The sequence below is a fragment of the Leucoraja erinacea genome, chromosome 2, assembly GCF_028641065.1.
Source record: "Leucoraja erinacea ecotype New England chromosome 2, Leri_hhj_1, whole genome shotgun sequence".
Taxonomy (NCBI): domain Eukaryota; kingdom Metazoa; phylum Chordata; class Chondrichthyes; order Rajiformes; family Rajidae; genus Leucoraja; species Leucoraja erinaceus.
The window spans coordinates 42266233-42286233 of record NC_073378.1 but is presented as its reverse complement, the minus strand read 5'-3'; the positions used below and the strand labels follow the sequence as shown (position 1 = coordinate 42286233).

The 20001-nt window shown below is 39.8% G+C and overlaps 1 protein-coding gene across 1 annotated transcript in view; it reads left to right on the top strand.

Moving 5' to 3' along the window:
- mindy3 (MINDY lysine 48 deubiquitinase 3) overlaps positions 1 to 17269 on the top strand; it is a 118465-nt gene extending 101196 nt beyond the window's left edge. The window contains exons 14-15 of the mRNA XM_055655784.1: positions 4855 to 4926; positions 15285 to 17269. Coding sequence (XP_055511759.1) covers positions 4855 to 4926; positions 15285 to 15434 — 222 coding nt within the window. The 3' untranslated portion in view covers positions 15435 to 17269. The remainder of the gene's footprint in view (positions 1 to 4854; positions 4927 to 15284) is intronic.
- Positions 17270 to 20001: the final 2732 nt, after the last annotated feature.

Sequence of the window (20001 nt, the reverse complement as noted above, 5' to 3'; positions counted from 1 at the left end):
ATTCGATGGTTAACTTTTTCACTCCAAACATCTCTCCCATCTGTGATAAATGCTTACCTGAGAATGCCACTATAACACACTCTTTTGTCTCCTGTAATTTTTGGAATTAAATTTTTACAAAATTATTTAATAGAAGACTTGAACCTAATACAGAAATGATTATCTTTGGATCAATGGAAGATGGGAATAAGCTAAATACGTTTCAAAATTCTCTTCTTAATTGTGGTTTAATAATGGCAAAAAAACATACTTAAATTTTGCAAAAATGCGCCAACACCAACGCTCAAAATGTGGATTTCAAATATGTCGGAAACGGCATATCTGGAAGAAATACCACTCCTTCTACCAGGTAAAGCAGACCAATTCTTATTGATTTGGTCTCCTTTTATCGACTTCTTACAAGCATATGGTGCAACACAACCATAGAAATAAAATGGGTCAGAATCAGGTGACGGGTGGCCTGGAACATAAAATTAGGTATATAGCTTTCAATCTCCTTTTTTCTTTTTTTTTTCTTTTCTCTTTTTCGTCTCCTTCTCTTTCTCCTGCTACTTCTTCTTTCTTTTTTCTTCTTTCGGCCTATCTTTCTATCTCACGCACCACATGTCAATCTCATCTTTTCTACTCTCTTCTTCCTTATTCCTGCTTTAGTATTAAATCAAAAAATAAGAAGTTGTATATGAAATGTAAGATGTCAACAAGTATTAGTGTTGCTGTACCACATTATTGTACTTCTAACAAAAATTAAAATAAAAAAAAATTTAAAAACTCTTTCACACAGAGGGTATGTGGAACAAGCTGCCAGAGGAGGTAGATGAGGCTGGGACTATCCCATCATTTAAGGAATAGTTGTAGATGGATAGGACAGGTTTGGAGGGTTATGAACCAAGTGCATGCAAGTGGGACTAGGGTAGCTGGGACATTGTTGGCCGGTGTGGGCGAATTGGGCCGAAGAGCCTGTTTCCACATTGTATCACTCTATGACTCTAATTGTTTAATGCTGATGTCTCTAACAATGCTGATGTCTCCAAGAACCTTAATTCACACGTACTCAGACAATAAGACGTACAGTGCATTCAGAAAGTATTCAGACCCCTTCATTTTTTTCCACATTTTGCCGCCCTGTTCCCCTCATTGTCACATTTTATATCACAAATATAAATAGGATATAATCACCTACCATCAATCTAGGTCCTGAATTCAGACACAGCAAAGTCTCTCAGCCTGGTCAACCTGGCAAAGTCCTCACAAATATTTGGTGCTGAAGTTGAGTGAGCTGTCCACATACTAGCCATGAAACAGCATGATATAGTTGTACTTACAGAATCATATTTAATGGGCATTGTGCCCATAATGGGCTCCTCGCCATCTAAGGGTTTATTTGCTCCACCAACAAGTGTCTCCTGAACATTGACTCTGGTCATCATTAAATCTTGTGCCATTTGATCAATATGGGCACGGAACATCGTCCTGATCATCATCATCCTTCCCTTCCTCAGACTGAAGACACTGTATATTATAAACACAAAAAGCTGGAGTAACGCAGCGGGTCAAGCAGCATCTCTTCAGAAAAAGAGTCTCGACCCGAAACATTACCCATTCCTTTTGTCCAGAGATGCTGCCTGACCTACTGATTTACTACAGCATCTGCAGTTCCTTCCTCCTCACCGTACATTATGTTGTGTGACACTACCATAATGTAAATGGGATAGAAGTGTCCCTGGATCTAGCAACTCGCAACTGAACATCCATGAGGACTTGTTGGCAATCAGTAGCAGAAGTGTATTACACTAGAATTCATAGCGTCATGAACCTGGCATAACCCTCACTCTACATTATTCACCAAGGTACGGTATCAGTTCAGGTTCAATAGGAAGTGCAGATGAGCAAGCAGGCCAAAAATAAAATGCTAACCAGATAAAGCTATGGCAAAGTGGTTAGAAGGACCCAAAATAATATGCTAACCTGATAGAGATGGAGCAAAGGAGAATATGCATGCAGGCAGCAAAATATGCATACTATAGGCAAAGGAACGCCCTCTACAAATATCGGAGTATTTGAAAGCTTGGCAGACCTGCCACTGGTCATTATTAATGAATGAGAACATTTAGCTAAAGGTAGGAAATGGCTACAAGAACTGGAAATATGGAAATTTGTCACAGTATATCTTATCCATGAGAAAGAAAGAATTATGTATTCAGGAATCTATTATTCCGGAATCATTATAGATGGAGGAATGGGATATGTGAGAAAGTTAGTTATTTAGTGTAGGTTACTCAGTTCTAATCTCAAGACTCAAAAGTGTTTATTTTCATATATCCCAATACGGAACAATGATTTTTTTACTTTCACAACCAATGCTTATAGTCAATGTTGAAGGTGGAGTGTTCAGCAACAGTAATTCCATTGAATATCAAGGCTAATCATATCAAGTGTCTCTTGCTGGAGATGGATATTGCCTGGCATGTGTTTGGCCTGAATACTATTTGTCTCCTTTTCTGAATATGGAATGAACCTCTTTATTTTCTGTGGAGCTGTGAATGGGATTACACAGCTGTATGATGGGAGGTCAATGGTGAAATAAATGAAAATAGTTGGGCCAAGGACATTTCCCTAACAGCCATACCCATGTTCCTTAGAGAGCAGGTTATTGTTGCAGTTTGTTTAATTTACAAAATGCACTGCAATTAATCATTTAGGCAACACTCAGTTTTTCGCAAATCCATAAACTGTTTTCAAAGGCAGCGACAGCTCAAAACACCACGGCCTGCCAACTTCTCTCCAAATCACACATCATTCCTAATGTGAAGATAAATTATAGTCATGCAACATGGAAACAGGCACAATACCCCAAGTTCTCCATGCTGACCAAAACGCCCCATCTAAGTCCCATTTTCCTGCCTTTGACCCATATCCCTCCTATCCATGTATCTGTCCAAGTGTCTGTTAAATGTCATTTCCTATCCATGTATCTGTCCAAGTGTCTATTAAATGTTGTTAAAAGTATCATCTTCATCTACCCCCTATGGCAGTTCATCCCATATGGCCATCACGCCGAGTGAAAGAGTTGCCCTTCAGATTTATATTAAATCTTGTCCTTCTTCCTTGAACACATGTCCTCTTGGTTTTGATTCCTCTACCTTGGGGAAAAATACTCTGTGCATTCACCATATCTATTCTCATGATTTTATATACCTCTATAAGATTACCCCTCAGCCTTCTGCTCTCCAAGGAATAAAGTCCTAGCCTGCCCAACCTCTCCCTATAACACCATCCCGTAATATCCTCATAAATCTTCACTGCATTCTTTCCAGCTTAATGACATCCTTCCTATAGCAGGAACATGAGGGGTAACTTTTTTACACAAAGGGTGGTGGGTATATGGAACGAGCTGCCGGAGAAGATTGTTGAGGCAGATATTATCGCAATGTTTAAGAAACATTTAGACAGGTACATGGATAGGATAGACTGAGAGCGATATGGGCCAAACACAGTCAGGTGGGATTAATGTAGATAAGACAAATTGGGCCAAACGACCTGTTTCCATGATGTATGACTCTATGACGTTATGAGACTCTGCATTCACCCTATCTGCTCCCCTCATGATTTTATACCCTCAGCCGCTCGCACTCCAAGCAATAAAGTCCTTGCCTGTGCAACCTTTTCCCACATCTCCCTCAAGTCCTGGCAACATCCTCGTGAATCCCTTTGCACTCTTTCCAGCTGTTCCTTAATTGCAAGTATAAATCCAGGAAATCCCTAAGAAACAGCATTTTGGGACTCCTTCACCAGAGGCACTGCAGTGATCCTTGAGAGCAATGGCTCATTACTGCCTTCTCGGGGCAATAAGGATGGACAATGAATGCTGGCTTGACCAGCGACCCTCACATCTTAAAATAAAGATTAAGTAAATATCCAATGCAACAATCTTAATCTTTGAGTGATATTTCTTAATTAAATATTTCCAACCACTGGCCACATCTTCCCATCTCTGCCCCTGTCTGCTTTCCGCAGAGACTGCTCCCTCCGTAACTCCCTGGTGAATTTGTCCCTTCCCACCCAAATCACCCCCTCTCCTGGCACTTTCCCTTGCAACCGCAGGAAATGCTTCATTTGTCGCTTTACCTCCCCCCTTGACTGCATTCAAGGACCCAAGCAGTCTTTCCGGGTGCAGCAGAGGTTCACCTGCACCACCTCGAACCTCATCTATTGCATCCGCTGCTCTAGGTGTCAGTTGCTCTACATCGGTGAGACCAAGCGTAGGCTTGGCGATCGCTTCGCCCAACACCTCCGCTCGGTTCGCAATAACCAACCTGATCTCCCGGTGGCTCAGCACTTCAACTCCCCCTCCCATTCTGAATTCGACCTTTCTGTCCTGGGCCTCCTCCATGGCCAGAGTGAGGTCCACCGTAAATTGGAGGAGCAGCACCTCATATTTCACTTGGGCAGTTTACACCCCAGCGGTATGAACATTGACTTCTCTAATTTCAGGTAGTCCCTGCTTTCTCCTCCCCTTCTCAGCTCTCCCTCAGCCCACTGTCTCCACCTCTTCCTTTCTTCTTCCCGCCTCCCCCCCCCCCCCCCCCCCCCCCCCCCCCCCCCACCCTCACATCAGTCTGAAGAAGGATCTCGACCCGAAACGTTACCCATTTCCTTCGCTCCATAGATGCTGCCTCACCCGCTGAGTTTCTCCAGCATTTTTGTCTAACCCTTAATGAAACATATCTTTTATATACAGAAATCAACGGTATCTGTCTGTGCGTTTTAACTTTTATGATCAAAAGCAAAAGATATCTGTTTTGGAAAACTGGTGCAAAATTCGTGTTAAATTCTCCCATTCTACTGTTTTTCCAGGAATCTACTATTCCAGAATCGTTTACTATTTACCATTACAATGGATTGAAGCAATCCAACCACAATGAAAAGGTGAGCTAAAAGTAGTCTTCATTTTTTATAAAAGCAATATAGTAGGCCAGTTGTGAAAAGAAGAAAAATATGAGATGAGGAGAGAAGATGGCCAAATTATGACCCAGAGGAAGGAATATGTGTGAAAGTGGACAGGGGGGGGGGGGGGGGGGGGGGGAAAGGGAGAAATAGGTGTATATCTAGGTGTGACACAGAGAAGAGAGGGGGATAAAGTAGAGGGGGGGAGGTTATGGTTTGTGGGTTAGTTACGGTGGCATAGCGATAGAGTTGCTGCCTTACAGCATGAAAGACCAGGTTTGATCCTGACTATGCATGTTGTCTGTACGGAGTTAGTACGTTTTCTCCATGACTACGTGGGTTTTCTCCGAGAGCTCCGATTCCCTACTATGCTCCAAAGACGTTCAGGTTTGTAGGTTAATTGGCTTCAGTATGATTTGTGAATTGGCCTTAGTGTGTAGGATAGTGCTAGTGCACGGGGATCGCTGGTCAGCGCGGACTCGGTGGGCCAAAGGGCATTGTTTCTGCGCTGTTTCTCTAAACTAAACGCAACCTAAAATTGGAGAATTTAATGTTCATTCTGTTATACAAGGTTATACATATTTAAAACAACAAATGAATTTTTTTTTTTTAGACTAATGATACACCAGTTATTTCACCTTCCTTATTATGGGAAACTTTCAAGGCATTTATCAGAGGAGTTATAATTTCATATCAAACTTTCCAAAATAAAAAAAACAATACAGAACAATTGAATTTAGAACAAGAAATTAGACATTTAGAGTTAGATAATGCCAAAGATCCAACCACAGATAAACATAATAAGATAACATTATTGAAATTTAAACTAAACAGAATTTTATCGGCAAGAGTACTAAGATTATTCCAAATTACAAAACAGGAAAACTTTGAATTCGGTGCCATAAAAGATCCAACCACTAAAATTAAATAAACGAATTATAACATTACCTAAGATAACAGAAGATTATTTTTGAAATTTAAACTCCAAAAACAACAGAACTTTTTTATCGGCAAAACTTGACCTCTCAGAACAAGAGGAACTAAGAGCTCAGATTACCAAATTACAAGACAGGAAAACTTTGAATTCGGTGATAAACCACATAAACTTCTAGCAGGTCAACTGAAAATACCAGAAAAGGAAAATACAATTACTAAAATTAAATCAGAGAAAGACAAATTATTAACATTACCTAAAGATATTAACAAAAGATTTGCTCAATTTTATCAAAATTTGTATACATCCAAACCAGAAACAGATGACATAAAAAATTACAAACTTTTTAGAAAAAACCTTCCAAAACTTGACCTCTAGAACAAAGGAACTAGGTTCATATAGAGATTAGCACTTGAAGAAAATATAGAAGAAACAATAAAGTCAGAAAAATGACTTTTGCGAGAAGATTGAGTAAATATATTAGCAAATTAATAAACCCAGATCAAACGGGGTTTATACCCAAAAGATACTCATTCAATAATCTGAGAAGCTTGTTTAATATAATGTACTCACATAAAACGGAAGAAGATGCATCAATTGTCTCTTTGGAAGCAGAGAAAGCGTTTGATCAAGTAGAATGGCATTATTTGTATAAAGTACTGCAAAAATTTAATATGGGAGAGAATTTTATTTTATGGGTAAAATTATTATATGACAAGCCGACGTCAAGAATACTAACCAATAACATGTTATCGTCAAAATTTCAATTATCAAGGGGCAATAGACAGGGATGTGCATTATCACCCCTGCTATTTGCCCTTGTGATAGAGCCTTTAGCAGAAAGTATAAGAATTCATCCGAATATTCGGGGATATAATACCAAAGACTCAAATAATAATATTTCCCTATACGCAGACGATATACTTTTATACATTACAAACTCGCAAACTAGTATACCAAATGTATTAAATTTAATAGAGGAATTTGGTTATTTTTCAGGATATAGAATAAATTGGAACAAAAGTGAAATCATGACGTTAAAGAATCGAGACACCTATTAAAATTCCCCTTTAAAATTGCAACAGAAAAATTCAAGTACTTGGGTATCTAAATTACTAGAAAATATAAATCATTATTAAATGCTAACTTCATGCCGTTATTAACTAAATTGAACGTGCTGATTAAATTCTGGAAAACACTGCCACTGTCCTTAATAAGTAATGATAATAATAATAATGCATTTTATTTGCTGGCGCCTTTCTGGACACCCAAGGACACCTTACAGGACATAAAATCACAATACATTTATCAATATTAAAATCAAGTTGATTAAAAACAAAAAAAACAAAAAAAATACACAAAACATTTTAAGTCATTAAAATCAGGGTGAACATGGTGGAAGTTATGTCGGGTATGCTAATCTAAACAGGTGTGTTTTGAGTTGTGATTTGAATTGATCGATAGTGTCCAGGTGACGGATGGGAGGTGGGAGAGTGTTCCAGAGACGTGGGGCAGAGAGCCACTGAAGGCTCTGGCACCCCTGGTGCTGAGTTTAAATGTGGGGACAGTTAAAATTGCAGCTGAGGAGGAACGAAGTGACCGGGAAGGAGTGTATGGTAGCAGCAGGTCAGAGAGGTATTGGGGAGCAAGGTGGTGTAGGGCTTTGAAGGTCACAGTAAAATCTAAAAGTAGAATAAATGCTATAAAAATGATCCTTTTACCACAAATATTATACCTATTTCAGTCAATACCATTATACATACCAAAAAATGTCTTTAAAAAAACTAGACTCTAATATTACAAACTTATCTGGGACTATAGATCACATAGAATTCAAAGAAAACACCTGTGTCAACCCAAACATGCTGGGGGACTTTCACTTCCGAATTTTCTGTACTACTACTGAGCAGTGCATATTAAAAATATAATCTACTGGTTGGACAGTTCTTCCCAACAGACAGAATGGATAAGAATGGAGAAAGAGGACTGTTCTTTTAATATAGGAGCGATCCTCTTCTCCACGATAAAATTGAACAGCACAATATATAAGAAGAATCTAATTATCCATAATGCAATACGAATTTGGAAACAAATAAAATTAACTTTAAAATTAAGAAACCTATCACTTTTAACTCCGATAGTTAATAACCCCTCATTTAAACAAAACATATAGTCATTGGGAAAGAATGGGAATTAAAAGGATTGGCGATATGTATGAAATGGGAAACCTGTTATCATTTCAACAATTACAATTAAAATACAAGCTGAAAAATAACCAATATTTTAAATACCTTCAGATCCGTGACTTCCTGAAAAAATATATTCAAGGATACCAAATTTAACTCTAGATTCATTGGAAGAAGCAATGAACATTAAGGCTGACTCAAGGAAATTAATATCATATTTATATAATAGTATTTTAAATATAGAATTACCATCGACAGAAGCACTTAGAGAAGATTGGGAATGAGAACTACTGATAAAAATCCCGAAAGAATCATGAGAAAAACATTTGATATGTATACATAAATGTTCGATTAACGTAAGACATAACTTAATTCAATTTAAAATTCTACATAGATTATATTACTCGAAAACTAGATTGAATAAATTCTATCCAAATACTTCCCCCATTTGTGACAAATGTTTATCTCAAAACGCCACTATAACACACTCTTTTGTCTCTTGCATAAAACTTCATAAATTTTGGAGCGAAATCTTTGAAATTTGTACAAAATGATTTAAGATAAAACTTGACCCTAGCATTGAAATGATTATATTCGGATCAATGGAAGATGGGAATAAACTGAATATGTTTCAAAAATCTTTCCTTAATTATGGTTTAATACTGGCAAAAAAATGTATACTTAAATTTTGGAAAAATACATCCATACCAACGTTGAAAATGTGGATTTCAAACATGTCGGAAACCTCACATCTTGAAGAAATGCGACTCCTCCTAACAGACAAAGCAGATCAATTCTTAATGATTTGGTCTCCATTTATCGACTTCTTACAAGCATATGGTGCAACATAACTGTAGAAATTAACTGTTTCAGGATCGGGTGAAGGGTGGTCAAGAATAATAAATAGCTATTTCTCCTTCAATCTCCTGTTTTCTATCTCTTCTTTTTCTCTCTCTATTTTCTCTCTTTTCTTCTTTCCTTCTTCTCACTGTTCGGTATCACACACTTCTCTATTTTTCTACTATTCTCTTTCTTTTCTTTCTTTTACTGCTATAAAAAAAATTAAAAAAGAAGTTGTACATAAAATGTAACATGTCAATATATATTAGGTATCTACAAGGTACCACATTATTGTACTTCTAATTAAAAAAAAAAATTTTAAATGTTCATTCGGTTTTAAGCTCCCATGCAGAATAATAAGTGCTATTTTACTTTGGAGTCACGTGAGTGACTACATGAAGACCCCGCCAGTACACATGCGTGTCATATCGTCTATCGCATTGCATTACGACTGGCAGGGTAAACGTGATTCTCCTGCCAGCAGCAGACCTGAGGTAAGTTTTAAAAAAAAACTTTTTCAGGTTTTTCATCTTCTTGCAGGAACCTCCACTTAGAAGTCCGGGGCAAAGTCGGGACAAAGGGGGAACCCCAGTCGGAGAGCGGGCAGCGGTGGATTCGCTTTCCGAGCCACTGGCAGTAAAACCAGTGGTTTCATATTGGTGCTGGCGACACCTGGAGAACCCACTCGGAAGACTGCGGAATGCAGTGAGCGGGGGGGCGGTAAGTCGCCTTCCGAGCCGCTGGCAGTAAAACCAGTGGCTTCATATTGGTGCTGGTGGCACCCAGAGCAGGATACCACCCACCCCCCCCCCCTGAATTTGCAAATCGCGGCTATCCCTTTTATAGGGACCGCGGGGTTATCCCGGCTGCAGTTACTGCAGGGATACCCGGCTCAAGGGGGGGGGGGGGGGGGGGGAGCACCATGGTCTAGTCACCATGGGGTCCTAGGACGCCCATGGCAGCACCTTATCGAGGGCTGCATAATGCATCTCCCTCGACAGGGGAGCATTAGGAGTCACTTCTGGGCTGACTCTGAAGACAGGGGTTTGGCTGAAGATACCACAAGTGTGCTCGGGGTGCAGGAACAACACAACCAGCAGCAGGAGAAGGCTGTGAATAACAACTACCAAATACCCAGCACCAGGGAACTGTATTTCGCTCAGTGCCCCTGCGGTGAACAGCTATCAGGGGGATACTGCCATTTGGGCAACCTGATGAAACAAGTCAAGAAGCTCGACAAGGGCCATTGGGCTCATGAAGGCCACATCATCACGCAAGACCTCACATCTCCAGCAGCAGCACCCACCAGCAAACCACGATACACTGAAACTGGTGAAAGCTTGAAGGCCGTACAACCAGGACAAAGGTCTTTTTAGGCCACAGCCCAGAACGACCTTCCTGGAAGATGCGCCAACCCCGTACTCGAGCTCCTCTACCTCCCAGGAGCAGAAGTGCAAAATCATGCACACATGGTTGAGGCAGCTCCTAGATCGGGTTGCATAAGTCCTCCCATTCGGATGTGGAAGGATGAAGCTGATTGAGGCAACTCCTGGAAGTTCCCCATCCGGCGGTGTGAAGGTAGGGAGCCACATCGATGATGTCTCCTGTCACGGATACAAGTTGGTAATATTTACACTGGTTTGAATATTTATCCTGGTTAGGGATAACATAAGATTAGTTTATACTGCACAACAGGCATGGTTGGAGTAGCCTTTCAAGGCAGGCTCACAATTATGGGAGATGTGGACTGATTATTGTCAACAGCCTCAACCCGCAAGTGCAGTATAGACATTTCTGAATAACTTCCATGAGATCATTTCCGCTCACAAGGTTCAGAGATATTTAAAATTTAACTGGATGAGGCAATGATACACTCAGGAGCGTTGCAAAATGGGTTAACTTCAGTTTCCAGATTATTTACCGAATCACTACAATCAGTGTTTTGATTGCACAGAGCTAACAAATAAGTGTTATGGCCAATCTGGATGATATTGAACATACTGAATTTTACTAAATTAGCCTTATCAGCCACATAGCTATATTTGATAAATTGGGGTTCTAACCCGTCCAGTTAAATTTAAATTAAGCTGATACCAACTGAATCCATTGATTATTGGAATACAATCAATCCATTTATTTGTCTGGGATTCGGCTCTGAGACAAAAGATTAGACATCTGCTATTCCCAGCTGAAACTATCAAAGTCACAATGGTGGACGAACAGTATTCAGCGTTGCTCCACTAAACCTTTCATCCGTAAATCTTCAGTCATTCACAAACTGATGCTATTGCTCAAAGATGGGAAATTTACTAATACCATCTCTAGTTACGGAGGCAGATGGGATTAGCACGAGTTATCAATTGTTCAGTCATGGTATCAACTGCCAATGGACACCAGGTGCATTCTGTGCATTAAAGTTGTGTGAATATGCATAATCTGCATGCACAAATCCTAGGTGATACACTTTGGTGGTGGAATATGTTAATCACTAAGGTACAATCAAATCAAAGTATCCGCATTTAGCACTGGTGTATTATCATGCAAATCAATGACAACACAGAATGAATGTGCGATCACAAGGTATTTAATGACATTGGATTGATGGAACACGAACGATCGAGATGCTTGCATCCAGGCTCAATCACCAGTTGCAAAAAATACGAGGCATATCAGTGGCGAAGGGTGCATTCTTGCTACACAAGGGAGGAATGGTCTTTTATGTCTACCTCCATTTGGCTTCATAGGACGGGTCATGCAAAATTCCAGCTTCCGGCTTTTTCGTAGTGCCTGCCTGGGTTATTTACCCATGGTTCCCGCTGATGTGGGGAATGAGCATAAAACCTTACATGGTTATTTCTGGACACAAAGATGCTGGTTCAGTTGTGATGTTGAAACCATCCTCTGCATGATATAATCAATTCATTGACTTACAGACTCTGAGAGACCGTTCCTGCGGCTCGGGTTGTCCAACCTAAAGCATTGGGAGTGCTCACTGCAGATTGCAGGAAAAGCATCAAATAGCAGCATTCCTCATAGGAGATGTGAAGTATTGTTTATGTTTCTTTACGTTTAACTTGGCACGGATGACTGACATCTTGAAATTCAGTTTTATGGGATTATAACATTAAGTTAATATTCCTTTTACTGCGCCTGAAGTACCTCCTCATCATTTTGCTGCGGGGAACATAAACCACTCTGTCCGGTCTCACCCTCTGACATCTAGATTATGAAGGGTATCGTCAACTTAAAACCTCCCAAGTCTAGGGACGCAGAGATATGGGTTGTTAACATTGTGCTACGTCACTTCGCCGATGGGCACCAACAACATCCCTGTCCTTGGTCAAACTCACTTACTAGTGGTTATGCCATGGTGCTGAGTACAGCGCTACGGGTCCAGTCATTGCTGCACTGGATAGGATGATCATATCTGTGGGCTATAATAAACATGTTTTGTTCATGATTAGTCAAGCAGAGTAGACAGGGACATAAGACCAAACTAGATGTTGCATATCCCATGGACCTTGGGTTGCGTGTAATCACGCATCTACACCAGTATGTCAAGGTCCCTAAGAGCCTTATGGACTCTGTCTAGCTATATTGTTAGTTACATAAACCGCATTAGAAGGAATCACTGCAAACCTTCTCCAGAGGATTAAATGGGTCTGGCATATACAGGAGTGAACATTGACATTTTGAGTCTCACTCCACCAGGACCGCTATACCTCAGCAGCAGGGTTATGGACCACATCCTAGCGGCTGCAGGATGGTCAAACTATTGATCTGTCCAAATATTCAGATCAAACATTGCCAGATCGGGGGTATTTGCCAACTCTATGTTAGGTATGTTTCCTCCCGGTTGAGGGAGGTTACTATTGCACTATTCATTAATAGCATCAACATGTCTATATCAATGTCATGTCTGAATGCAATATTAATGTTCACTCATAATTGGCCTACTGATGTAATGTATGATGCCTGGACTCGTTTCCACGGCATGAAATCACAGAGCTTTAAAATCTTCACGTCACTCACGTGACTCCGAAGTAAAATAGTAAGATTAAACGAGAACCTACCAGTTTGAAGTTTGATCTTTATTTTATGAGGAGTAACGTTGAGGGAATACGTGCCCTCCGCTCCCAGCCCTCTATCATAAAGGTCAACTGGTATTATGGTTCTCTTACTATGTTCAGTTCAATAACTGTTGTCTGTGATTTCACACCGCTGCTTTGAAGAATGACACGCATGCGTACTGGCGGGGTCTTCACTTAATCCCTCAACGTTACTCTTCATAAAATAAAGATCAAACTTCAAACTGGTAAGTTCTCGTTTAATCTTACTATTCTTCCAGTTTGTGTGTGGCCCTACTATGACAATGGAGGCGGTCCATGAGAGAAAGGTCAATGTGGAAATAGGAAGGAGAGTTAAAATGGTTAGCAACCCGGAGATCCAGCAAGCATTGGCAAACGCAGCATGTAGTCGGCAAAACAATTAGTTACCTTGTGGCCTAATAGTCATAGTGAAGCAGCGGTATAGTTGCTACCTTACAGCGCCAGAGACATGGGTTCGATCCTGTTTGTACTTTCTCCCTGTGATCTGGTGGGTTTTCTCCGGGTGTTCCAGTTTCCTCCCACACTCCAAAGACGTCCAGATTTATAGGTTAATTGGTTTCTGTAAATTGTCCCCAGTGTGTAGGATAGTGTTTGTGCACGGGTTGATCATTGGTCAGTGAGGACTCACTGGGCTGAAGGTTATGTTTCTGTACTCTTATCGCTAAAGTCTAAAGAAAAAATACACAGTCTTTTGCCCAGAGTAGGAGAATCGAGAACCTGAGCACATAGGTTTAAGGGGGGAAAGATTTAATAGGAACCTGAGGGGTAACCTTTTTTACATAAAGACTAGTAGGTGTACAGAACGGGCTGCCGGAAGAGGTAGTTGAGGCAAGTACTATCGCAACATTTAAGAAACATTTAGACAGATACACGGATAGGACAGGTTTAGAGAGATATGGGCCAAGCAGGCCGGTGTAAATGGGCATGTTGGTAGGCGTGGGCAAGTTGGCGTGAAGGGACTGTTTCCACGCTGTATGATTCTAGCCTCGCTTGGTCTCGTCGGTGTAAAGGAGACTACATCAGGAACACCGAATACAGTAGTTGAGGTTAGAGGAGGTGCATGTGAAGTTCTGTCTCACCTTCACAATTCTCACCTCCTATCCTTGCCTCACACTCAAATCCCCACGCTCACTTGTATCCACCTACCGCTTGCCAGATTTTGTCCTGCCCCACCCCTTCCAGCTCTCTCCCCACCTATCACAATCAGCCTGAAGGGTCCGAACCTAAAATGTAACATCCATGTTCTCCAGAAATGCTACCTGACCCACTGAATTATTCTAGCACTATATGTCTTTTTTGTAAACTTGCATTTGCAATTCCTTGTGTCTGCCTTCAGTAACTATAATTGCTTTCACTTTGGAAGCCATTGGTTCGAATATGTAGTCACATAAGTTATGTAAAGCTATATTTGGTTTTATCGTCTATATTGATCAACAAATATAACAAACGCATTATTATAAAGGCTATGAAGTTGTTTCACTGCATTAGCAATGAATTGTGCTACTGTTATCCAAATGACAAGAACAAAGATTCTGACAGCCATATTATTGCTGGTAGAATCATAGAGCACAACAGGAGGTCAAATGGTCCTTGATATTGGTGTGGTCTTGTTGAAAGAGCGGCCATACAGTCTTTAATTGAGCAGAATAAGAAGTTTTGTGTAGTTATAAGTTTTACTTCTGGAAACATTTAAACACCTATACCAACAATAATTTAAGTGGAATATTAGTAAAGTGGTTCAGTGTCGCAAACACCTCCAAAGGAGGTCACGGTACATTCTCCACTAAAGGAAAAATAGGTTGATTAAACACTTCTTCATTACCTTAAACAAACCGTTACCAACCACTGTGAATAATTAGGACTCCGCCGAAAGGAAAACAGGCCACAATTACCTTTTAGCATTTATCAGCGTCTTAGCTTGGAAGCTGAAAAAACTCGCCTCTTAGTTTGGAATCCTCGTGATCGCTTTCATTTCATTAGCTTTGTACACAAGGTCAAAGGATTAAGTATACCTTACACAGCTGTGCTTAGCATTAAAAGGGTTCATGATGAATGGCTATTTTTTGTATATGTGGACGTCCTTCTACTCATGAATGTAATATTTATTTCACGTGGGAAAGTTATGAGTTTATGACATGTTTTAACTATTGCCCAAAAATATAAATCAATTGCATTCTTTTTTTTAAATGTAGTAAATTTAAAACACATATATATTTGACCAAACACTTCAGCTTGTAGGGCTATTGAAGTAACATGTTCCTTCTTCAAAAGGTGATGTACGTCGAGGGAACTGCTGTTGTTATGGGCTTTGAGGATCCAATGGTGCGAACTGATGACACTCCCATCAAGCGCTGTTTGCAAACAAAATGGCCCTATATCGAGCTCATGTGGAATACAGACCGGTCACCCTCCTTGAATTAGTTCTAGAAAATCCAAGACCAAACACAATTCCATATATTATAAGCTGTACTGCTTTTGAAATCTGTACACAATTGCTGCTAACTGGAATGTAGTGTCCATAAAGTCCTTAAGAAACTAGACCTTAATTTTATTCTACTAATTACTATTGATAAAGGTCCAAGTCACTGTCCTTCGTTGCTAATCAAAAGATTATCCAAGGAAAAGGATAACATGCTGTCAATTTGACTGTGTTTAAAGGAATTGTTTATTTATATCATCCTGGAGATGTAAATCCACAATACTTTTAAATAATGATGCATAAGGAGTAATGTGCAGGTTTGGGACCTGAAAATCTGGGTCTGGTTTGTGCCACTAAAACTGCAGTGGAGCAGGACTCCTGGCTGATATCAGCCAAAACTGTAGATACCAATGGGATTCCAGAGGCCAAAAATGGATAGAAGAAACATTCCAAAACAGAATGTATTTCTCCAAAGGTTAAAGATTTTCAGTGAACGTAAGAAGATTAGTTCTTTGGTACCGGTATACATCCTGGGCATTTAACCAGCCCACTCCATAACGTATATCACTTCCCTGCTCAAGGATAAAATGGTGCTGGCTGGAATTTTCTGGCTCAACACAGGAGATCACTCGGATTTGCAAAAAATGTAATTGGAGGTAAGGATAGCAAATGAAATATTTGCCCTGCCCCATTCCCCCATACCACCTCCACCGCTGTAGAACCTGTGTCAGCTTTTAAATAGTGGCAGCTCACTGAAACCAGATTTAGTCCCAAATTGAAGCATTTGAATCAAGCGCACAAACTGAAAGCTCAAAATATTTACTCCCTTCAAGAGTGGTGTGTTCTCCAGAATAATCTTTGTGAAGGAATGTCTTCAAGGCAGTTTTTCACCTTGAGAATCATTTTGCAGAACCCAACAATGTAGTTCATGTATTTGGGTGTTTTGTCTTTTGTCACCTAAGGACCCACCACAAATAATGTCCATCAAGAATAATTAATTCCAATATGGTGTGCATAGTTAGAGAAACCTTAATTGCTGGTTGGATTTATTCTTGTCAGAGAATATTGTCAGTGGGGCACATGTGCTCAGACAAATGCTTTTCCGAACTGGCACAAAATTGCATGCTCTGGGTTGTAGGTATAATGGGAAGTGGGAGTTAAGTTATATGGAAAGTCTACCCTTTACTCCACCCCTATCCCATTCCTCTAGTTGCCCTGTAAGTTATAGTACATGAATTCCTCACGTAAAGCAAAAATAATCGACAAAACCCTGTATAAACTAGTGCAGTTTGCAGGTTTATTTATCATCAGCCACCCACAACCTTAACCAGTGACAGTGACTAAAAGCTTTATCTTTTACAGTGATCTCTTGTGAAAAACAAATTGGTGGATATGTTTGGGAGAACCGTTTGCTTCACCTCATTTTATTTAGTGGTGCATTGCAATATGCTTTTAACCACCAACTGAAACACTGGGTACGGTTTCCAAAACTTACTGGAATTCTGGAGTTTCCTTTTTTTGAAATGTAGCACAATGGAAGCCGTATAAAGATAAATTATAAAATCAAATTGTGGCTAAATAGATTGTACATTCTAAATCTATTCAGTGATTCACACAGCTTATTTCTGATGTTACCCAGATCTGTTGTTACATTATATTGCCAAGAATAATTTTCTTTTGTGTCAAAATTACACTGTTTGCCAGTGTTCATGTGTATTTAAATTCTGCTTGTTGTTAAATTGCATGAGAAATGAACAATTTATTGCCCATAAAAGACACTAGTTCTCTTATTTATTATGATTTGAGAGTTGGCCTAAAATAAAAATACAGTTGAAAAATGTTTTTGATTTATTTTCTTAATGCTGATTTTATGACTTTTATTACTTTTTTCAATGCTGAACAAAGGTATTGTAAAATTACTTTTCATTGATTACTAATTTTCCAAAAGAGTAATTTTATTTGTAAAGAATATCTTTAGCAATAAATGGTCATGTTTTGTTTTATTGAAGAATATTAAAATAATTCTGTTGACTCTAGAAATTCTCATTTTGTGTTTTTGTTAACAGCCAATTTGAAACGGATTTCCTAAGCAGCAGTGAATGATATCACATTATATAATTCCCACTATTCCCACTACAGTGTCTAATTAGACCACTGCCCTTGAGGTGGAAATATTGAGAATTCGTGGCATCCCCTGAATATTAGTGAGAGTATCAGCAAGCCAGTTGGACTGCCCTTTGACATTTTATTCCATTGACGAACAATATACAATATTTACAACTTGATCAAAGGTGTAGTCATATCTCCACAACTGTCATGCCATGTTTGTGATGATTACCTTGTTTATTCTATAAGGCACTGTTAATCCTCAATTTAACATTGAGATAAACAGATAATTGCGATAAATTGCATTTGGTTCCCTTGCAAAACAAAATCAAGAGTTTCTCCAAAAAGCCACATGAAAAGTCATTCTGGGTTTGAAGAAACATACATTAAAGCGCGATGTACATGGTTCCAACTGGTCCTTATTGGACTTGATTCCTCAGTACATCAATACTTGGCACAGTGGCTGGTAGAGCTGCTGTCTCACAGCGCCAAAGACCAGGGGTTCAATCCTGATCTCGGGAGCTATCTGTGGAGTTTGCATATCCTCCCCGTGACCATGTGGGTTTCCTCCAGCTGCTCCAGTTTTCTCCCACGGTGGGTTTATAGGTTAATTGGCCTATGTAAATTCCCTTTAGTGTGTAGGGAATGAATGCAAAAGTGATTAATTGATTGAACAAGTGTGTGTGAACAAGTGATTGATATTGGGCATGGACTTGACAGGCCAAAGGGCTTGTTTCCATGCTGCCCCTTTCAATTAATCTATACCCGTTGTACTGTGACATTCAATGACAGTAGTTTGCACCCAGAAGCTCCTATTTATGGCAGCAATAGTAGAAAAAGGCTTAGGCAAATAATAACGTAATTACGTGTGCACCTGATGCTAGATAAATGGCAGTAGAACTATTGCGACCACTATATGGGGAGTTGACCATTCAATTTATTGATTGGCACTAACTCCAATAGCAATGAACATAAGAGCAATCTTACTTCAGGTTAAAATCAAACTGTTGAATGATACCAGGGGTTAAGGTAATATCTGTGGAGATAGAGGGATGATTAGCCCTAGGTTAAAAAAAAAAAACCCTGGTTAACCCAGTTTATGCGCTGCTTACTGGTTGCTAAGTAGGTGCTACAAAATTCAGTTTCTGGAGTCCGGGAAAACATTCAGCAAGTCGGGCAGCATCTGTGCACAAAAAAGTGAGTAGGTCAATTCAGGTCAATGGCTTTTCACTATCACTGATAGAAGTTAAAGGTAAGGCTAAAGATGCAGAAGAAATCTGGAGGGGAAGAGAGAAGGGAATCTTCAAGGTTACACAAAAAAGCTGGAGAAACGCAGCGGGTGCAGCAGCATCTATGGAGCGAAGGAAATAGGCAACGTTTCGGGCCGAAACCCTTCCGTCTGAAGAAGGGTTTTGGCCCGAAACGTTGCCTATTTCCTTCGCTCCATAGATGCTGCTGCACCCGCTGAGTTTCTCCAGCTTTTTTGTGTAACCTTCGATTCTCCAGCATCTGCAGTTCCCTCTTAAACACAGGGAATCTTCAAGAGTGGACGACAGGATCAAAGGAAAAAGCATTGATAAAGCATGAATAAATGCACTAATGGGAACAACAGATAAGTTTGAAGAAGATGTAAATGAGGAAAACAGGCATAAAATTGCCAGTAATGCTGATTAAATGACATTTTTGAGCTTTTGGAAAGTTGCAAAATGCCAGAGGATGAATTCTTGTTTCAGCAGAAGGTACGGAGACTCAGTGGGAGTGATATTTCAAGGTGTTTTTGTAAATACTGTGTGAATTCAGATGCAAGTGATTAAATGATTCAGAAACATAGTGATTAAATTAGAATATGAAAAAAAAATTAGAATATGAGTGACCACAGTCCTGGAAATTCATTTGGAGATTAGTTCAAATACCACCATGACAGCTGAATAACCTAAATCCAGGTAATTAAATTAACCTGGAATAAAAAAGTTTGATCTTTCACAGTAACCATGAAACTAACACCTAGTTCCCTAACACCCGTCACAGAAGGAAATCTGCTTTCCATACGCTGGCTAACTTGTGACTTTAGCCTCTGCCCAGGGGCAATTAGATATGGACAGTAAATGCTGACCTTGTCATTCAGCTCACACAAATACATGAGCAAAGATTCCTGCCACTTAATGATTGATCGATCTATACCTCGCTCACAGTAGCAGAAAGTAGAGGCGTGCTGGAAGTCCCATGAATCAATGTGTACTGCTCAATTTCAAAATGTAACAACAATGATTAGACAGCTGCAAGTGGCTCAGGTTCTCCTTGCTTTTATATTTGGTTTCATGGCAGAGGTGGTGCAGTTTGTTTGAACATAATATTCCATCCTGCTGTTTCCCTTGGGTGGTCCAATATGACCATTCGACTTGCTCGAGAACAAAGGGACAATCGACAAAAAAAATTAGTGGTGGATTGCAACAACCCAACCAG